General features: G+C 42.4%; 1 protein-coding gene and 1 long non-coding RNA gene across 7 annotated transcripts; both read left to right on the top strand.

Annotated features, from left to right (window-relative positions):
• Window positions 1-986: 986 nt before the first annotated feature.
• LOC123125165 (uncharacterized) lies at window positions 987-2,490 on the top strand. The gene is made up of 3 exons (XR_006461316.1): window positions 987-1,256; window positions 1,360-1,433; window positions 1,525-2,490. It is a non-coding gene; the product is annotated as an uncharacterized lncRNA (long non-coding RNA).
• A 10,368-nt stretch (window positions 2,491-12,858) lies between these two features.
• On the top strand, window positions 12,859-15,142 carry LOC123125164 (fructose-bisphosphate aldolase-lysine N-methyltransferase, chloroplastic). Of its 6 annotated transcripts, none has more exons than XR_006461313.1 (5): window positions 12,859-13,025; window positions 13,095-13,291; window positions 13,375-13,747; window positions 14,066-14,281; window positions 14,407-15,142. XR_006461313.1 is itself a non-coding variant. In XM_044545697.1 (4 exons), exons 2-4 carry the CDS (start codon window positions 13,272-13,274, stop codon window positions 14,410-14,412), a joined length of 399 nt encoding a protein of 132 aa, XP_044401632.1. In that variant the 5' UTR covers window positions 12,859-13,025; window positions 13,095-13,271; the 3' UTR covers window positions 14,413-15,142. The 6 variants fall into 6 exon arrangements, 4 of the variants coding, with proteins under 4 accessions (XP_044401632.1, XP_044401629.1, XP_044401631.1 ...); XR_006461315.1 differs by having other exon boundaries at window positions 14,062-14,281; XM_044545697.1 differs by lacking the exon at window positions 14,066-14,281.
• The last annotated feature ends 4,630 nt before the right edge of the window (window positions 15,143-19,772 follow it).

Genomic DNA, 19,772 nt, shown 5'->3' with positions numbered 1-19,772 from the left:
GTCCGGATTTTCTTTCTAACCGTGGGTCATCTAGATTGGGGGAAGAAGAGTTGGGTTGGGCATTTTTTCCAGATCTTTAGCAAATCGTTTTCCAGATTGGGGAACAACGGTCAGTTCGTGCAACTCTTTTTTTCATGATCTTTAGCGAATCGTTCTCTACTACCACTTATGGATGGCATTGGTGGGTAATTGTTCTTCCGGATCTTCAGCGGATCGTTTTCCGGATTGGGGAACAAGGGTCAGGCAGGCAGCTTTTTTTTAAACCTTGATCTTTAGCGAATCATTTTCTACCACTTATGGATTGTTTTTTCGGTTAGCAAATCATTTTTCGAATTGGGGAACAAGGGTCAGTTCGGGCAACTATTTTTTTCCTGGATCTTTAGCAAATCATTCTCTACCACTTATGGATGGCAGTGGTGGGTAATTGATTGCAACTTCAGGGCAAGGAAGGTCTGGACAGACATGTAGAAACACAAATATCTCTATCAGTGTTCAAGAAAAGCATTGCTAAGCGACTATTAAGCGCTGAGCAATGGAAAAACGCTTCGCTTTGGCCCTAAGTGGTAGATTAAGCATATTTGATAATTTTGGCCAGAATTTGGCTATTTTTGAACTGCTTCTGCTTAGCTGCTTGCGCAATAATGGCAGTATGCCATTTATGTTATTATTAGGGTCTGTACGGGAGTTGTTTCCTTTAGATTCTGGGCAAATCATGGAAAGATGATCTGAATTTGGCTATGTCTATTTGAACTGAACAACATTTTAGTTGTCATTTTGCTTGCTGTGTGAACCTGATGTGTATTTGCTATGTCATGAAGGTCATTTTAGATGCTACTTCAACTACCCGTGTGCCATGTTTCATATTTTCCTGTGCATACTAATCAAAACAGTCAAATTCTTGACAAGTTTGAAAAATCACTCAAGCGCGCTTAAGCGCCCATTGTTCTATGTTGTGGCCTTCCATTTTTTGAACATTATCCTTTATTAATAGGTATAGAAATACTCCTAGATTGGTGATTGTTCCTTGTTCTAGGGTGAAATTGCTATGTTGGTGTTGTCTAAAGATTTATGCCCTCATGATGTTTACTTTTGTTTGTTGATTGGTTATTACAAGCCAGAGATGTTAGGAACCTATGGGTTGGAGGAATTAGTCCGTCTATCTCAACGCAGGATGTAGAGGGGGAGTTTCAAAAATTTGGAAAGATTTAGGGGGCAAGGAATTGTGTGTTGATTTCCGAAGGTCCAGAGGGAGAGCGGTATGCATCTATTATTGTTGACTGAGTTTGTGGAGAGCTTCTAGGCTGCAGTTTTTCAAGGGACGATGTCTTATTATTTAGTTATTTGTATTGATTTTGATAGGAAAGGTCAGAAGCAGGCAACTTCAACAGTAGAGGATCATAGCCACCTGGTGAAACGTGAGTTGGCATGCAAAGGTACTGCTATTTACTTCTCTTGGTTCTTGTAGTTGTACTGTCCTCTTTGATCTGTGGGTTGCTTACTATCATATCATGTTCTGTTTGTCAGGGTTCTGCTAGAGTACGAATGAGAGAGGCAAAAATTCCTACCAATGTTCTCCAGGTGGGCTTACCCAATACACATAAAGTTAACGAGGAGGCACTAAGGCGGGGTATGGTAGCACAAGGTTTGGTTACAGACATCAAAGCTTTTCCAGAAAGGCTGTATGCTTTTGTGGAGTTTGCAACCATTGAAGGAGCTTCTAATGCTAAGAATCTTCTAGATGGGCGTCTTTTCAATAATACAAGGATTCATGTTCTTTTCTCCAGCAGTGGGCTTTATAACATAACATCGCTTGTTGAGTTCCCTAGATCGGAGATGTACAATGATAGTCCACATGCCGCATGTGATTATTTGGGTGCTGGTCGCAGTAGTCATGGCACATCACAAGGGTATGATCCTCGACGTGGAAGGTCAAGATAAGTGGACTATGGTGCAATGCCAATCACTGGGAGTATCCTTCCAGCACCTGAAGCTGGCTCATCTTTGTTGTCTGGACATTCTGCTCATAGTGCACTTGATCCGAGAGAAGATAAAAGGGTGAGGCTAGATGCTGGCATCGACCCTTATACCATGTAAGGGCAGGCACTGAGGGTCTTCTGCCGGGTCGGGTAGCTTTTTTTAACCTTGATCTTTAGTGAATCATTTTCTACGACTTATGGATTGTTTTTCCGGACATGTAGCAAATAGTTTTTCGGATTGGGGAAAAAGGGTCAGTTCGGGGAGCTCTTTTTTTCTTCGGATCTTTAGCGCATCATTTTCTACCACTTATGGATGGTAGTGGTGGGTAATTGTTTGCAACTTCAGGGGCAAAGTCAGGACGAACAGCAGAAGCACAGATCCATTTATCAGTGTTCAAGAATGTGTTGTGGTAGTGAAGTATATTGTGGTCATTTGTGTTGTGGTAGAGACACTTTCTTTTATTAGGGTCGGGACGGACGGGCAGAAGCATGAACCACAGATACATAAACTTATGATTATTTGTGTTGTGGTAGAGACACTTTCTTTTATTAGGGTCATTTAAAGTATTTCTATGTTTTGTAGTGAAGTATATTATGCCACTGAGATATTGTATGCATTCCTTCTTTTTTAAACGTATTTAAGAGGGAAAGTTATTACTAACCAACTCCTTGAATTAAATTAAAAGGTGTATATGAAGGCCATGTTTTGCGATTATTTTTCTCATGGTGGCATAATCAGATGGCCCACCCACACGGCAAGGCCATCCCTGCCCCACTCACGACATATAGAGATGCATACAATATCTAGTAACTATGGTACGCTCTGATTTAAGTTTGAATGATTTACTAATTAGGAATGATGCACTAATACAGAATAATCCTTGGTTAGTCATAGTTGTTTATTTCTTGAGTGAAATTGCTCCATTCATGTGCTAATGTTGTGTAATGAGTTGTGCACAAGTGACACAATTTGCTGTTATTCAGGCTGTGATTTGATATAAATATGAAGTGCATTTTATCTTTGATCTATTTCACTTTAAGTTAGACCATTCATAGCTATCTCATAGTTTTTTGTTGCTAGGACTACTTGTATGAGGATTATATTCATCTATTTCACTACAGAAATAGTATCCCTCCTTATGGCATTTGTTCTTTGATTGGGTTTTACATGATAAAGCTATTAGGAACCTAAGTGTTGGAGGAATTAGTTCATCTATTTCAAAGCAGGAGGCAGACGAAGAGTTTCAAAGGATTGAAGATTGAAGGTGTTGAATTCTCCATTGGTCAAACTTTTGCATACATCGACTCTGAGTAGCTGGAAGATGCCATTTCTACCTATAAAGTCGTGAATGGGACATATTTTATATTCCTCTTCGCCATATAGTTTGGAGGGATACTGTTCAAATCCATATGGGTTGATGAAATATGAGTAATAAAACAATAACATAAACAACAATGTGCCTGCTTGTATGATGTATAGAAATGTTGTAACCACACTTACATAAACTTATGATTATTTGTGTTTCTGTAGAGACACTCTCTTTCATAAGGGTCATTTACTTTATTCTATTTTTGGTAGTGAAGTATATTATGCAAATGAGATATTGTATGCATTCCTTCTTTTTGAGATGTATTTAAGTCGGAAAGTAATTACTAACTAACTCCACGAAATAAATTAAAAGGTTTCTATGAAGTTCATGTTGTGAGTATTTTTCCCAAGCGAAGGATAATCGGGTTCGAGCCGACTATGATCGTCCCTCTGCCCCCACCCCACCCCTCACGGTAATACGTATGAGTGCGGCCCCATATGGAACACGTGGACAAGAATATGTCATGGGGAGAGGATATGGTTGCGAGAGGTTGCGGTGGGCGGGCCCCAAAGTCATGTCTCCCGAGAAATAAGATAACGACTAACTACATATGTTTCTATTTCTTTGTGTTTATTTTGCTAGATAGATTGAGGCGATGCAACCTTGGATTATGAATAAGATATTTTCCCTTGGTTATTAAGGCGTAATGAAAAGTTTGAACTATGTGCTGGGTAAACTTGCTTGTTTTGAGAAGGTCACACTTAACAATTCTTGGTGATGGGATTGTTTTTTTTTTGTGTTCCGGTGATGGGAATAGGTGTCTGGATGATGTTGAAGCGCGGATAGAAAAGGTGCCGCCCACGGACTCAGCGTAGCCCCGCCCGTAGTATATACAGTCCGGCGCACGGGATAGTTTCCTCACTCGGTTCCATTCCCCGTGACAGACAGCCTAAATCCCCACATACTAACCCTAGCTCCTGCTGACCTCTCCCTACCCTTATCCCCTCTACCATGGATGTCATTGGATCCACTGTCTACAGAGCCCTCCAGGGCCATGGAGGCCACCAGGCCATTGGCCTCACCCTTGAAGGAATCGGAGCCCGCCGGTGTTAGGGGTGCAGCCGCCGTCGCTGCCACGCAAGTTGCCACCCACTAGAAGAACGCGTTGTGGGTCGGCAACCTGCCTACGCACGCGGGCGAGGACGGCGTCGTGGTGTCCTTTGCCCCGCACAAGGCACTCAACTGCGTCATCATGTGCGTCGGGTACCGCAGCTACGCCTTCATCATTTTCCGCTCCATCACCAAGTGTCGGACTGCCCTCGAGGCACTCCGCGGGTCCAAGGTCAAGGGCGCCTTCTTATGATTGAGTTCACCCAACCGGTAATATCTCAACCCCCTGCCCCCCACTCGTATCCACTCCAACCTTGGATCCGCCTGGGATCTGGCTGCATTTTGTGATGTAAATTTTTCAATAATTAGGACTTTGGTGTTTGTCATTTATGGTTTATTTAGGCGGTGTGGACTGAAGCCTCCAGCAGCTTTGATATATGTAGTTATTCTAGTGGAGGCACAATGGATCAGCAGCGACGGGGTGGTCTGGTGGAGGCTCGCAGGTGGCTGGAGGCAGCAGCGCTCAGAGTCCAGGGAAGCTCGGCGCATGAGGCCCTTGATATGGTGGATGGGCACGTGTGAGCCGATAGCGACGGGAAAGCTTGACACCAGTGAATGGCCTAGCAGGAAGCGGTGGCAATGGGTTCCTGGGCGCCAGAGGCGGTACCCGCAGGGAGGTTTGTGTGGTGGGAGACGTCGGTAGCGCGCGGGAAGGCCAGGTCGTCCGGATTTTCTTTATAACTGCAGGTCATCTGGATTGGGTGAGGAAGGGTCGGTTTGGGCAATTTTTTTCTGGATCAAACAGTTTTCTGGATTGGGGAACAAGGGTCGGGTCGGGCAGCTCTTTGTTGTATGGCAGTGGTGCATAATTGTTTTTCGGTTCTTTAGCAAATTGTTTTCAGGATTAGCGACCAATGAGCTGGTCGGTCAGCTCTTTTTTGGATCTTTAGCGATGGATCCCAAAGAAGAAGAACTAGAGAGTTCTTGAGGGTGACTCCACCAACATACATCACTCATATTCTTTTTGGCAAGGACAAGTGCAATAAACTTCCACATCTTGCACTAGTTCATGGAGTCACAAACCCTCTTGTTGGTAAGACAAGGGAATGTAACCTAATGCTTTAATGGACAACATCATGTGTGTTTTCACTCTATGTCTATGGATATCCTTGTATGTTCCTTGTGGGACTAACCCATGTAGGTATTGAAAGTGCAACTCACTCCAATGGATTGCTCCAAATGATCTACATCAACATTGAGCATCTACATCTTCAACACCTACATGAAGTCATCATCGACAAAACCCAAGGTTAGTTCATCCCTCTTAGGGGGGATATCACATCTAGGGGGAGCTTTGCTCTAAGAATTGTGCTAAAGCAACTCTAATGGTGTGAACACAACAATGCTTTATGTAAAAGTGATAACCCCACTTGTGCTTAAACGATGAGTATGACCTATGATCAAATGTTCTCATTTGACTCCTCAGTCAATATACTCATATATAGATGACCTAGTCATCGCCAATTGCTTGATAGATGCTAGAGTGTTTGTGCATGCTTTATCACATATTTTATTTGCTATCTTATTGTGTGAGCATGTTGGTTGCATATTTTTTCCATTCGAGGACATCCATTTGTTGCTTTGTTTGTTTGGCTTTTCTTTTTGCCAAATGGATGGGCAAGAAGGCCTAAGAACTCCCTCTAGCTATCTATGCTTTTCTCGTCTCAAACTCTATTCATGCTACATCACAAAGTTTGAACAAGTCAAATTCGGACCCTCCGGGTGAGGAGCACTCGGAGTCACCGATCCGTCAAGGGCTAAATTTCCAAAACCTCTTAGTGCATTTCGGTCTGACCGATCCATCCCATTCGTTCATACCGAGTTCATTAAGTTGATCTAGGTTTTAATCTTGGTGCAACCGATTTGAACCCTTCGGTTACATCGAGTTATAGCAACCGCTTGCGATTCTGCATCTCGGTGCCATCGAGTCGTTCCACTCGGTCACACCGACAGTGTCTGGATATATATACCCGGGCTAAAAATTTGGAAATTTCTCCAAACCCTTCGCCCGCGCCTGTCCAACTCTGCTGACTCGTAGTCTCCGAATCGTCTCCTCGTCGCCCGCGACCTCCTGCCACTGGTGTTCGCCGCCGTCAACGGGAATCTTTGCCGGCGTTGTCGCCATAGCGGGTTCATCACCAAGCTAGGGTATGAACTCGACCTTTCGTGCTTTCTTTAGTCCTATTCTTAGCACAAAGACAATGCCATGATTCCTGCCATGATTGAAATTGTCCTTTCCAATTAAAACTTCCTTTAGATTAGTTTTGATCCAAAAAACTTAGGGTTAGGTTTCCGCCGATCTCATCTCGGACTGGCCGATCTGAAAGATTCGGTCTCACCGATTTGGCCCAAGCCATTGCACATGTACTACTCGGTCTGACCGAAGTGTACAAATCGGTGTGACCGAGTTTACTTTCTCACTAAAACCATAGCATCTCGGAGTCACCGAACGGTGGCTCGATCTAACCGATTTCACCAGTTTATACTCAAAAGCTGCTTCGGTGTCACCGAGTTTGTCATATCGGTAGCTCTGAAATGCTTTCTGCAGAAAACTAAAATTAAGTTTTTGAGTCATTCTTTTTGCCAAAACAGCTACACTTTGTGATGCTCATCCACTCTACCTATACCCATCTATTCACAGGGTCAGTTTCAGCTATGTCAGACCAGATTGACAGTCAGAACAGGTCAGAGGAGCACCAGAATCTCGGTGAGGGCACTAGTCCCTCAAGCAGCTCTGATGATGGAAGCAGAAGCACACCTAGCAATCTGCTTAAGGCTGCTACTAGGCATAGGAAGAAGAGAACCTCAGAATCTGAAGATGAGGATTATATTGCTGATGAGGAGGTCACTTCCAAGAAGAAGTTGATCAAGAAAGAGCAAGCTGCTGCTACTGCTGCTGGCATCAAGCCAGGCATGAAGAAGAAGGCTCCAGCTCAGAGGAAGCCTATGTCAAAAGTTAGAGCTTCAACTCAGGAAACAATGGAATTCTCTCTTGAACCAAGAGAACAAGAAGCTGCTGGAGGAAAGAAGAGAAAGGAAAGGGTCAAGAAGACCATTGTCAGGTGATGTCTGCTAGGACTACGTCGGTATTTCCCCAAAGAGGAAGGGATGATGCAGCACAGCGACGGTAGGTATTTCCCTCAGTGAAGAAACCAAGGTTATCGAACCAGTAGAAGAACCAAGCAACACAACGTAAACAGCCCCTACACACAGATAACAAATCCTTGCAACCAGACATGTTAAAGGGGTTGTCAATCCCTTTCGGGTAACGGCACCAGAAATTGGTGCGTGGACAGAAGAAAGTTGTAATAGATTGAATAAATAGATCGCAAATAAAATAAAGTGCGGCAAAGTATTTTTGTATTTTTGGTTTAATAGAACTGGAAATAAATGCAAAGGGAAAGTAGATCCCAAAGGCAAATGTATGAGAAAGAGACCCAGGGGCCGTAGGTTTCACTAGTGGCTTCTCTTGAGAAAAATAGCAAACGGAGGGTAAACAAATTACTGTTGGGCAATTAATAGAACTTCAAATAATCATGACGATATCCAGGCAATGATCATTATATAGGCATCCAGTCCAAGATTAGTAGACCGACTCCTGCCTGCATCTACTACTATTACTCCACACAACTACTGCTATCCAGCATGCATCTAGTATATTAAGTTCATGGAAAAACGGAGTAATGCAATAAGAACGATGACATGATGTAGACAAGATCTATCTATGTAGAGATAGACCCCATCGTTTTATCCTTAGTAGCAACGATGCATACGTGTCGCTTCCCCTTCTGTCACTGGGATCAAGCACCGTAAGATCGAACCCACTACAAAGCACCTCTTCCCATTGCAAGATAAATAGATCAAGTTGGCCAAACAAAACCCAAATATCGGAGAAGAAATACGAGGCTATAAGAGATCATGCATAAAAGAGATCAAAGAAACTCAAATACTTTCATGGATATAAAAAGATATAACTGATCATAAACTCAAAGTTCATCAGATCCCAACAAACACACCGCAAAAAGAGTTACATCATATGGATCTCCAAGAGACCATTGTATTGAGAATTCAGCGAGAGAGAGGACACCATCTAGCTACTAACTACGGACCTGAAGGTCTACAACGAACTACTCACGCATCATCGGAGAGGCACCAATGGAGGTGGTGAACCCCATCCGTGATGGTGTCTAGATTGGATCTGGTGGTTCTGGACTCTACAGCGGCTGGATCAATATTTCAGACTGGTGTCTAGATTGGATCTGGTGTCTAGATTGGTACTTGGCACTATGTCAATAGGTTAGTACCAAAAATGATATAAAATGACTATAAAATAATTTAAAACATCCAAGATTGATAATATAACAGCATGGAACAATCTAAAATTATAGATACGTTGGAGACGTATCAGCATCCCCAAGCTTAACTCCTACTCGTCGTCGAATAGGTAAGTGATAAAAACAGAATTTTTGATGTGGAATGTTGTCTAACATGTCATATCATATTCATTTCTTTATAGCATGGACATTTGGACTTTTATGTCATTCAAAGCAATAGTCTAGTTTTGACATGATAATTTAAATACTCAAGCATATCAACAAGCAACCATGTCTTTCAATATATCAACGCTAAAATAAGTTCCCTAGCCCATCATGCTCAACCATTGATCCATTCATGAAACACACTCGCATATTAACTACACCCAATACTCAAGTACGATCATAATGCCTCCTAGTTGGTGCTTTTATAAGAGAAGATGGAGACTCAAATTCAAAATAAAAATTGCATAAAGTAAAAGAAAGGCCCTTCGCAGAGGGAAGTATCGATTTGTAGAGGTGCCAGAGCTCAAAGCGGAAAAATTAGAGATAAAAACATTTTGGGAGGTGTATCCTTCCCATCAACGAAAACGACTTAGAGTTCCCAACACTTTTCATACTAGATATATCATAGGCGGTTCCTAGATAGAAAATAAAGTTTATTCCTTTTTCAACCATACTTTCACTTTCCATGGCTAGCCGTATCCACGGTTGCCCTCCATACCAACACTTTCCAAGGAATTTATTATTTGACAACATAAAGTAAATTCATTTTTCATTTCGGGACTGGGCATCCCTAATACCTTTGTCTTACTCTCGTGCAATGACAAGTGAATAAACACTCATCGTGAGAATAACACATCTAGCATGGAAAATATTAGCCACCCCTCACCGCTCCGCGAGCGGAACGAACACACAAAAGAGAAGTTTATTTTGAAAACTAGAGATGGCACATACAAATTTGCTTAGAACGGCAAAGGAATACCGCATATAGGTAGATATAGTGGACTCATGTGGCAAAACTGGTTTAAAGGTTTCTGGATGCACAAGTAGAGATCATACTTAGTGCAAAATGAAGGCTAACAAAAGATTGATAAGCAACCAACCAAGAAACGAATAATCTCATAAGCAAGCATTAAGCATAATTAACACCGAATAATGCACCACAAGTAGGATATAATTTCATTGCATGAGTATTGACTTCCGTGCTTGCATAGGGAATCACAAACCTTAACACCAATATTCTTACTAAAGCATAATTACTCATCAACATAACTCACATATCACATCATCATATCTCAAAACTATTACAAGGAATCAAGTTTATTTTGTCCAATGATCTTCATGAAAGTTTTTATTATATCCTTCTTGGATATCTATCACTTTGGAACTAATTTTCATATGTTGCTTTTGATAAGCTCAAACAAATATAAGTGAAGATCATGAGCATAATTTTTCTTTCTTTCTCTCAAAATAATTTAAGTGAAGCAAGAGAGAATTTCTTGAAAATTTTACTCTAAGTGAAGCAACTGAGCATTTCTTCAAAAATAACTAAGCACATCGTGCTCAAAAAGATATAAGTGAAGCACTAGAGCAAGTCCATAGCTCATAAAAGATTTAACTGAAGCATAGAGAGCAATTCTAACAAGTCATGACATAATTTTGGCTCTCTCAAATAGGTGTGTCCAGCAAGGAATAAGGACTTCAAACACAAAATAAAACAAGCAAAGACTCATATCATACAAGACGCTCCAAGCAAAACACATAGTATGTGACGAATAAAAATATAGCTTCGAGTAAAATACCGATGTCGTTAGAAGAAAGAGGGGATGCCACTCGGGGCATCCCCAAGCTTAGTTGCTTGCTCACTTTGAGGTAATAGCTTGGGATGTCGGGGCATCCCCAAGCTTAGGATCTTCTTACTCCTTATTCCTTCATCCATCGTAAGATAACCCAAAACTTGAAAACTTCAATCACACAAAACTCAACAAAACCTTCGTGAGATCCGTTAGTGTAAGAAAAATAAATTACTACTATGTCAAACCAATTCATATTTTATTCTTGCATTATATCTACTGTATTCCAACTTTTCTATGGCAAAAACTCATCAAAGAAAACCATAGAGCCATCAAAATAAGCACACAACACAAAGAAAACAGAATCTGTGAAAACAGAACAGTCTGTAGCAATCTGATTTGTTCGAATACTTCTGGAACTCCAAAAATTCTGAAACATTGGGACGACCTGGGTAATTTGTATATTAATCTACTGCAAAAAACATTGGTATTATATCACGCTCTGGTTAAAAATAAGAATTGTTTTCGTGAGCGCAAAAGTTTCTGTTTTCAGCAAGATCAAACAACTATCACCCAAGAAGATCATAAAGGCTTTACTTGGCACAAACACTAATTAAAACACAAAAAACACAATCATAACAGTAGCATAATTGTGCAAACACTCAAGAACATAAAGCAAAAAGCAAAAATAAATTTTATTCATTGGGTTGCCTCCCAACAAGCGCTATAGTTTTACGCCCTTGGCTAGGCATAAAGCGGGGATCTAAGTTTTGTCATCTTTGGTTCGAGATCCATAAGATGCCCTCATGATTAATTCATAAAGTGGTCTAATTCTTGTTCTAAGAAAGTGTTCCATACCCTTTCTCAAAGGAAATTGGAACTTAATATTGCCTTCTTTCATATCAATCACGGCACCGGTAGTGCGTAAAAACGGTCTACCAAGAATAATTGGACAAGACGGATTGCAATCAATATCAAGAACAATAAAATCTATGGGCACATAATTCCTATTCGCAAGAATAAGAACATCATTAATTCTTCCCATAGTCTTTTTAATAGTAGAATCAGCCAAGTGCAAATTTAAAGAGCATTCTTCAAGATCGGTAAGACCAAGCACATCACATAAAGATTTTGGAATTGTAGAAACACTAGCACCCAAGTCACACAAAGCAAAACACTCATAATTTTTAATCTTGACTTTGATAGTAGGTTCCCATCCATCATGCAATTTTCTAGGAATCGATACTTCTAATTCCAATTTTTCTTCAAAAGCTTTCATCATAGCATCAACAATATGTTTAGTAAAAGCTTTATTTTGTTCATAAGCATGGGGTGAATTTATCATGGATTGCAACAAAGGAATACAATCAATCAAAGAGCAACTATCATAATTAAAGTCTTTGTAATCCAAAAGAGTGGGCACATCACTAGCTAAAGTTTTGACCTCTTCAAACCCACTTTCATCAATTTTCTCAACAAGATTTTCACCCTCTGAATTATCGGGATGCCTTCTAGCTAAAGTTGACTCTTCTTCAGTCCCTTTTTCATCAATCTTAACTTTACTAAACAAGGAATCAATAGAAGAAACACCAATCATTTTAAGATCTTCATCACTTTTGCGAAAGTAATCACTAGAAAACGCTTTTTTCTAAAAATTCTCTTTTAGCTCTAAGCATAGCGGTTCTTTTCTTACTTTCATCCATAGAAACATAAAGAGCTTTAATTGATTCATCAACCTTAGGCACAAAAAAATTCATCTTGAGATTTTCCACATCATGAGAAATTCTATCAACACTTCTAGACAAATCATCAATCTTACTCAACTTTTCTTCTATGGAAGTGTTGAAAACCTTTTGCGTGCTGATAAATTCTTTAATATTATTCTCAAGATCAGAGGTGTTCCTATTATTATTATAAGATTGATTTCCATAGGAATTACTATAATTATTAGATGAATCACTAGGAAAAGGCCTAGAATTAAAATTACCTCTCACTACTAGGAAAATGCCTATACGTAGAACTTTATCAGTAGCGCTTGTTTATGACCCCACGCTACTGGTAATACCAGTAGCGCTTGGTACAAAATGCGCTGCTGGTATTAGGTAGCAGCAGCGTGGGCTTTTTTGGGCAGCGCTACTAGTAAATGTGCCACACCACACCCCTAGGTTAATACATAGTAGCAGCGTGGGTGATCAACCACTACTGCTAAAGAGGTAGCTGTCGCGCCTGATGTGCAAAAGGCACTACTGCTATTTCTTGTGTGTGTAAACTAGTGGACCAATTTAGTAGTAGGGGGTGTTTGCTAAGCCACCTGCCACTCACGGGCACACCCATCCGTCTATCTCGCACCGCTCGGATAAAATCCCCCTCCTCTTTCTCTCTCTCTGCTGCGCCCAAAACATCGCCGGGATGCGCCGCAACCAGCAACGGTGAGGTGAGAGGTGGCCGGATCCAGCTCAGGTTGGTCTCTCCCCTCCTTCTTCGCCCACCCTCTCCTCCTCACCTCATCTTGTCTTCCTTTTTCTGCAGGTCGCCATGGCGCAGACGGCGACGACGGCAGGAGGGGCGCCATCCGTGGGGCAGGACGCTGCCATGGAGATGGAGCTCCTCCCCCCCACGACGCAGAGGCCCCATGGAGCCTCCCTCCTTCTCCGGTGACTTCTTCTCAGGCCCCACCCCCTACCTCTGACCTGCGCCGCCGCCGCCATGGACGTCGCCATCTCAAGGTAAGAAATCCTTTGCGTTACTCCTCATATTCCAGCCTACGACCTGGACCACCCTCATGTCGTTCCCCACTTTGTCCACGCAGCCGCCTCCGCGCCTTCGAGAGCTGGATGCGGAAGCACGGCGTCGTCTGCAGCGACGTGCTCCGCCTCGACGCCAGCGAGGCCGGCGGCGTCAACGTGCGCGCGCTCGCCGCGCTCCGGGAGGGCGACGTTGTTGCCACCATCCCGCGTCGCGCCTGCGTGACGCCGCGCACGTCCGGGGCCGCGGCGGCCATCAAGGACGCGCAGCTCGGTGGCACGCTCGCTCTCGCCGTCGCCGTCATGTACGAGCGCGCGTGGGGCGCCGAATCGCCGTGGTACGACTACCTCCGCCTGATCCCGGACTGCGAGCCCGTGCTGCTCGTCTGGTCAGAGGACGAGGTCGCGCGCCTCCTTGCCGGCACCGAACTCGATAAGGTGAAACCTTCTCTTGTAGTAAGTCGTGGTGTGTATGTATCTTAGTCTGTGATTCATGTTGCAATGCAGTAAATTCTGTGAATTTTGCGTTTATGGAGTGGATTCCTCTATGGTATACTGTATCTTGCACTAGTTTGGTTAGTTTGAGTTGCGTGAATCTGTGGTTTGTTTGCTCAAATTATTTGTACCGTCAGCTAATTGGTCCGTGTCTAATAATGTATTCCATCATACTGTGAAATCGTATCAGCCAAATTTATCCTACCATGTTTCATATCGAGCTTGTCCAAGCTTCTCTAAAAATGGCAAATTTCTAGGCAGACAGTGAAGCAAGACAGGGAATTCCTTCGTGAGGATTGGAAGAATGTATGGAGCCACTCATTTCTTCTGGAGAATTGGGTGTCAAGCCAGATGATCTTAGCCTGGAGAAATATTTTGCTGCTAAAAGTCTTCTTTCGTCAAGGTCCTTCCGTATAGATAAATATCATGGTTCTGGATTGGTTCCCCTGGCTGACCTCTAAGCTACAATCTACCTATGTAATTTGATTCATTTTATCTGCTTATGTTGCAAATACTGCATCTGTTACGTTGTGGTGACTGGTGAGTTATAGTGGTTTGAATATTAACAAGGATATGTGCCCTTCACTGTATTTGGTTATCAGTTTTAATCACAAGACTGATGGTGAACATGTCCACTTCACTAAGTCAGAAGCCTCAGACTCTGATGAAGAAGAATATGATGATGATCAAAGCAATGCAGAAGAAATCGACATGGGGCTGCGGAGGCGACTACGATGACATCATCACGGTGCTGCGGCGGCGGCGACGACGACGGCATCGTCACGGTGCTGCTGCGGCGGCGACGACGACGGCATCATCACGGTGCTGCCGCGGCGGCGGCGACGACGACAACGACATCAACACCATCAAACACGGGCTTGTGGAGGCGCCGACTCCGACGGCCTATACGCGTGCATATATTGTGTGTGTGTGTATTAATTATCTATATCAGATATGTATGATTGTCTGTACACATGTAATGTACATATTATTAAATGCATGTATGTGAGTACTATGAAATGTATGTCTAAACTCGAGGTAGATTTTTATTTTTTTAAATCCTAATTAGTTACTAGTGGTGTGGGTGTATCATATATGTGCTACCACTATTCCATTAGTAGTAGCGCTGGTGTGAACTAGTAGTAGCGTAGGGCACCGGCGCTACTGGTATGTCTGGTTATCAGTAGCGTGGGGTAAAACACACGCTACTGTTAAAAAATAGCTGTGGCGTCGTAGTAGTAGCGCGGGAACCCACGCTACTGGTAATGTTTTTCCTAGTAGTGTCTATAAGCATTGTTGTTGAAATTATTTCGAGAAATAAAATTCACATCTATGGCATCACTATTTTGCCCAATCAAAGTAGACAAAGGCGTATCATTAAAATCAATAAGAGCACTTTTACTAGCAATCAATTTCATAAGAGCATCAACTTTTTCACTCAAAGAAGAAATTTCTTCAACCGAATTAACTTTTTACTTGTAGGAGCTCTTTCGGTATGCCATTGCGAATAATTTGCCATGATGTTATCAAGCAATTTGGTGGCTTCACCCAAAGTAATTTCCATAAAAGTACCACCCGCGGCGGAATCTAAAAGATTACGAGAAACAAAATTCAATCCCGCATAAAAAATTTGTATGATCATCCAAAGATTTAACCCATGAGTTGGGCAATTCCTTAGCATCATTTTCATCCTTTCCCGAGATTGTGCAACATGCACATGTTCAAGTTTCTTGAAATTCATGATCCGGGTTCTAAGGGAAATAATTTTTGCGTGCGGAAAATACTTAGTGATAAAAGCATCTTTCACTATTTCCAAGAATCGATACTATTGCGAGGCAAAGAAGAAAACCAAATTTTTGCAGAATCACGCAAAGAAAACGGAAATAATTTCATCTTCACCACATCATTGTCCACATCTTTTTACTTTTGCATATCACATAACTCCACGAAAGGTATTAAGATGGGACGCGGCATCCTCATTAGGAGTACCGGAAAATTGATCTTTCATAACGAGATTTAGCAAAGCAGTATTAATATCACAAGACTCCGCACCAGTGGTGGGAGGAGCAATCGGAGTGCCGATAAAATCATTGTTGTTGGTATTTGAGAAATCACATAATTTGGTGTTCACTTGAGTCAAGATGACTACACAACAAGATTGCACTCAAAAACAGATCCAGAAAGAAAACGGTGAACGGAAAAGATGGGCGAATAAAACGACAAATTTTTGTGAAGTGAGGGAGAGGAAAACGAGAGGCAAATGGCAAATAATGTAAATTGCAAGGAGATGAGATTTGTGATTAGGAACCTGGTAAATGATGAAGATCCTCCCCGGCAACGGCGCCAGAAATTCCTTTTGATGTCTGCTAGGACTACGTTGGTATTTTCCCAAAGAGGAAGGGATGATGCAGCACAGCGACGGTAGGTATTTTCCTTAGTGAAGAAACCAAGGTTATCGAACCAGTAGGAGAACCAAGCAACACAACGTAAACAACCCCTGCACACAGATAACAAATCCTCGCAACTCGACGTGTTAAAAGGGTTGTCAATCCCTTTCGGGTAATGGCCCCAGAAATTGGTGCGTGGACGGAAGAAATTTGTAATATATTGAATAAATAGATCGCAAAGAAAATAAAGTGCAGCAAAGTATTTTTTGTATTTTTGGTTTAATAGAACTGAAAATAAATGCAAAGGAAAAGTAGATCGCAAAGGCAAATATATGAGAAAGAGACCCGGGGGCCGTAGGTTTCACTAATGGCTTCTCTCGAGAAAAATAGCAAAGGGTGGGTAAACAAATTACTGTTGGGCAATTGATAGAACTTCAAATAATCATTAATGTTGGGCAATGATCATTATATAGACATCACGTCCAAGATTAGTAGACTGACTCCTGCCTGCATCTACTACTATTACTCCACACATCGAGCGCTATCCAGCATGCATCTATTGTATTAAGTTCATGGAAAAACCGAGTAATGCAATAAGAACGATGACATGATGTAGACAAGATATATCTATGTAGAGATAGACCCCATCGTTTTATCCTTAGTAGCAACGATACATACGTGTCGGTTCCCCTTCTGTCACTGGGATCAAGCACCGTAAGATCGAACCCACTACAAAACACCTCTTCCCATTGCAAGATAAATAGATCAAGTTGGCCAAACAAAACCCAAATATCGGAGAAGAAATACGAGGCTATAAGAGATCATGCATAAAAGAGATCAAAGAAACTCAAATACTTTCATGGATATAAAAAGATATAACTGATCATAAACTAAAAGTTCATCAGATCCCAACAAACACACCGTAAAAAGAGTTACATCATATGGATCTCCAAGAGACCATTGTATTGAGAATTCAGCGAGAGAGAGGAAGCCATCTAGCTACTAACTACGGACCCGAAGGTCTACAAAGAACTACTCACGCATCATCGGAGAGGCACCAATGGAGGTGGTGAACCCCATCCATGATGGTGTCTAGATTGGATCTGGTGGTTCTGGACTCTGCGGCGGCTGGATCAATATTCCGTCGACTCCCCTAGGGTTTTGGGAATATTGGGGTATTTATAGAGCAAAGAGGCGGTTCGGGGGGCACCCTGGCGCGCCCTGGTGGGTTGTGCTCTCCTCGGAGCACCCCCCCCCAGGCGCAGCCAGGGCCCATTAGGTGTTTTCTGGTCCATAAAAAATATTCGTAAAGTTTCATTGCATTTGGACTCCGTCTGATATTGATTTCCCGTGATGTAAAAAACATGCAGAAAATAGCAATTGGCACTTGGCACTATGTCAATAGGTTAGTACCAAAAAATGATATAAAATGACTATAAAATGATTGTAAAACATCCAAGATTGATAATATAATAGCATGGAACAATCTAAAATTATAGATACGTTGGAGACGTATCAACATCCCCAAGCTTAACTCCTACTCGTCGTCGAATAGGTAAGTGATAAAAAAAGAATTTTTGATGTGGAATGCTGTCTAACATGTCATATCATATTCATTTCTTTATAGCAAGGACATTTGAACTTTTATGTGATTCAAAGCAATAGTCTAGTGGGGCACCCGAGGTGGGCACAACCCACCAGGGCGCGCCTGGGCCTCCTAGCGCGCCCTGGTGGGTTGTGCTCTCCTCGGAGCACCCCCTAGGCGCAGCCAGGGCCCATTATGTGTCTTCTGGTCCATAAAAAATCTCCGCGAAGTTTCGTTGCATTTGGACTCCGTCTGATATTGATTTCCTGCGATGTAAAAAACATGCAGAAAACAGCAACTGGCACTTGGCACTATGTCAATAGGTTAGTACCAAATAATGATATAAAATGATTATAAAACATCCAAGGTTGATAATATAACAACATGGAACAATAAAAAATTATAGATACGTTGGAGACGTATCACCAGGGTGATTGGCAGATCCTCAATGATGAAAGACCCAGCTAAAGATGAGGAAGAGGATGAAGAAGATGCTACACCAGCTCCCAAGTCACAGAAAAATGATGGGAGATGCAATCAAGTCAGGGGCTGCTCCTTCTAAGCCCAAGACTGCTCGTAAGCAATATGTGAAGGAAATATGCCCTAGAGGAATAATAAAGTTGTTATTTATATTTCCTTATATCATGATAAATGTTTATTATTCATGCTAGAATTGTATTAACCGAAAACTTGATACATGTGTGAATACATAGACAAAACAAAGTGTCCCTAGTATGCCTCTACTTGACTAGCTCATTAATCAAAGATGGTTAAGTTTCATGACCATAGACATGTGTTGTCATTTGATGAACGGGATCACATCATTAGGAGAATGATGTGATGGACCAGACCCATCCGTTAGCTTAGCATAATGATCGTTAAGTTTTATTGCTATTATTTTGTTCATGACTTATACATATTCCTTTGACTATGAGATTATGCAACTCCCGAATACCGGAGGAACACCTTGTGCGCTATGAAATGTCAAAACGTAACTGGGTGATTATAAAGATGATCTACAGATGTCTCCGAAGGTGTTTGTTGGGTTGGCATAGATCGAGATTACGATTTGTCACTCCGAGTATCGCAGAGGTATCTCTGGGCCCTCTCGGTAATGCACATCACGATAAGCCTTGCAAGCAATGTGACTAATGAGTTAGTTGCGGGATGATGTATTACGGAACGAGTAAAGAGACTTGCCGGTAATGAGATTGAACTAGGTATGAAGATACCGACGATCGAATCTCGGGCAAGTAACATACCGATGACAAAGGGAATGACGTATGTTGTTATTGCGGTTTGACCGATAAAGATCTTCATAGAACATGTAGGAACCAATATGAGCATCGAGGTTCCGCTATTGGTTATTGAGCGGAGATGTGTCTCGGTCATGTCTACATAGTTCTCGAACCCGTAGGGTCCGCACGCTTAACGTTCGATGACGATTTGTATTATGAGTTATGTGTCTTGGTGACCGAAGATTATTCGGAGTCCCGGATGAGACCACGTACATGATGAGGAGTCTCGAAATGGTCGAGAGGTAAAGATTAATATATTAGATGATAGTATTCAGACACTAGAATGGTTTCGGAGCGTTTCGGATATTTATCGGAGTACCGAGGGGTTACCGGAACCCCCCGGGGAAAGTAATGGGCCACTATGGGCCATAGGGGAGAGAAAGGGTAACCCACAAGGGGTGGCACGCCCCTCCCCCCATGGGCAGTCCGAATTGGACAAGGGGAGGGGGCGCGGCCCCCCTTTCCTTCCCCCTCTCCCTCTCCTTCCCTCTTTCCCCCTCCATGAGAAGGAAGGGGGAAACCAACTAGGACTAGGAGTCCTAGTGGGTTTCCCCCCACTTGGGTGCGCCCCCCAGGGCCGGCCTCCTCCCTCTCCTCCTTTATATACGGGGGCAAGGGGGCACCCCAAAGCGCATCAATTATTCTCTTAGCCGTGTGCGGTCCCCCCCCCCATAGTTTACTCCTCCGGTCATATTGTC

The sequence above is a fragment of the Triticum aestivum genome, chromosome 5D, assembly GCF_018294505.1.
Source record: "Triticum aestivum cultivar Chinese Spring chromosome 5D, IWGSC CS RefSeq v2.1, whole genome shotgun sequence".
In the NCBI taxonomy this organism is placed as follows: Eukaryota; Viridiplantae; Streptophyta; class Magnoliopsida; order Poales; family Poaceae; genus Triticum; species Triticum aestivum.
The sequence above is the reverse complement of the archived record's forward strand: the minus strand, read 5'-3'. Positions and strand labels throughout refer to the sequence as shown.

Excerpts from the sequence above, each read along its gene's own strand:
- LOC123125164 (XM_044545694.1), top strand. The coding sequence starts at position 13,272 with ATGGACGTCGCCATCTCAAG. Across the intron at positions 13,292-13,374 it reads ATGGACGTCGCCATCTCAAG|CCGCCTCCGCGCCTTCGAGA; the intron begins GTAAGAAATCCT and ends TTGTCCACGCAG. Across the intron at positions 13,748-14,065 it reads CCGGCACCGAACTCGATAAG|ACAGTGAAGCAAGACAGGGA; the intron begins GTGAAACCTTCT and ends ATTTCTAGGCAG.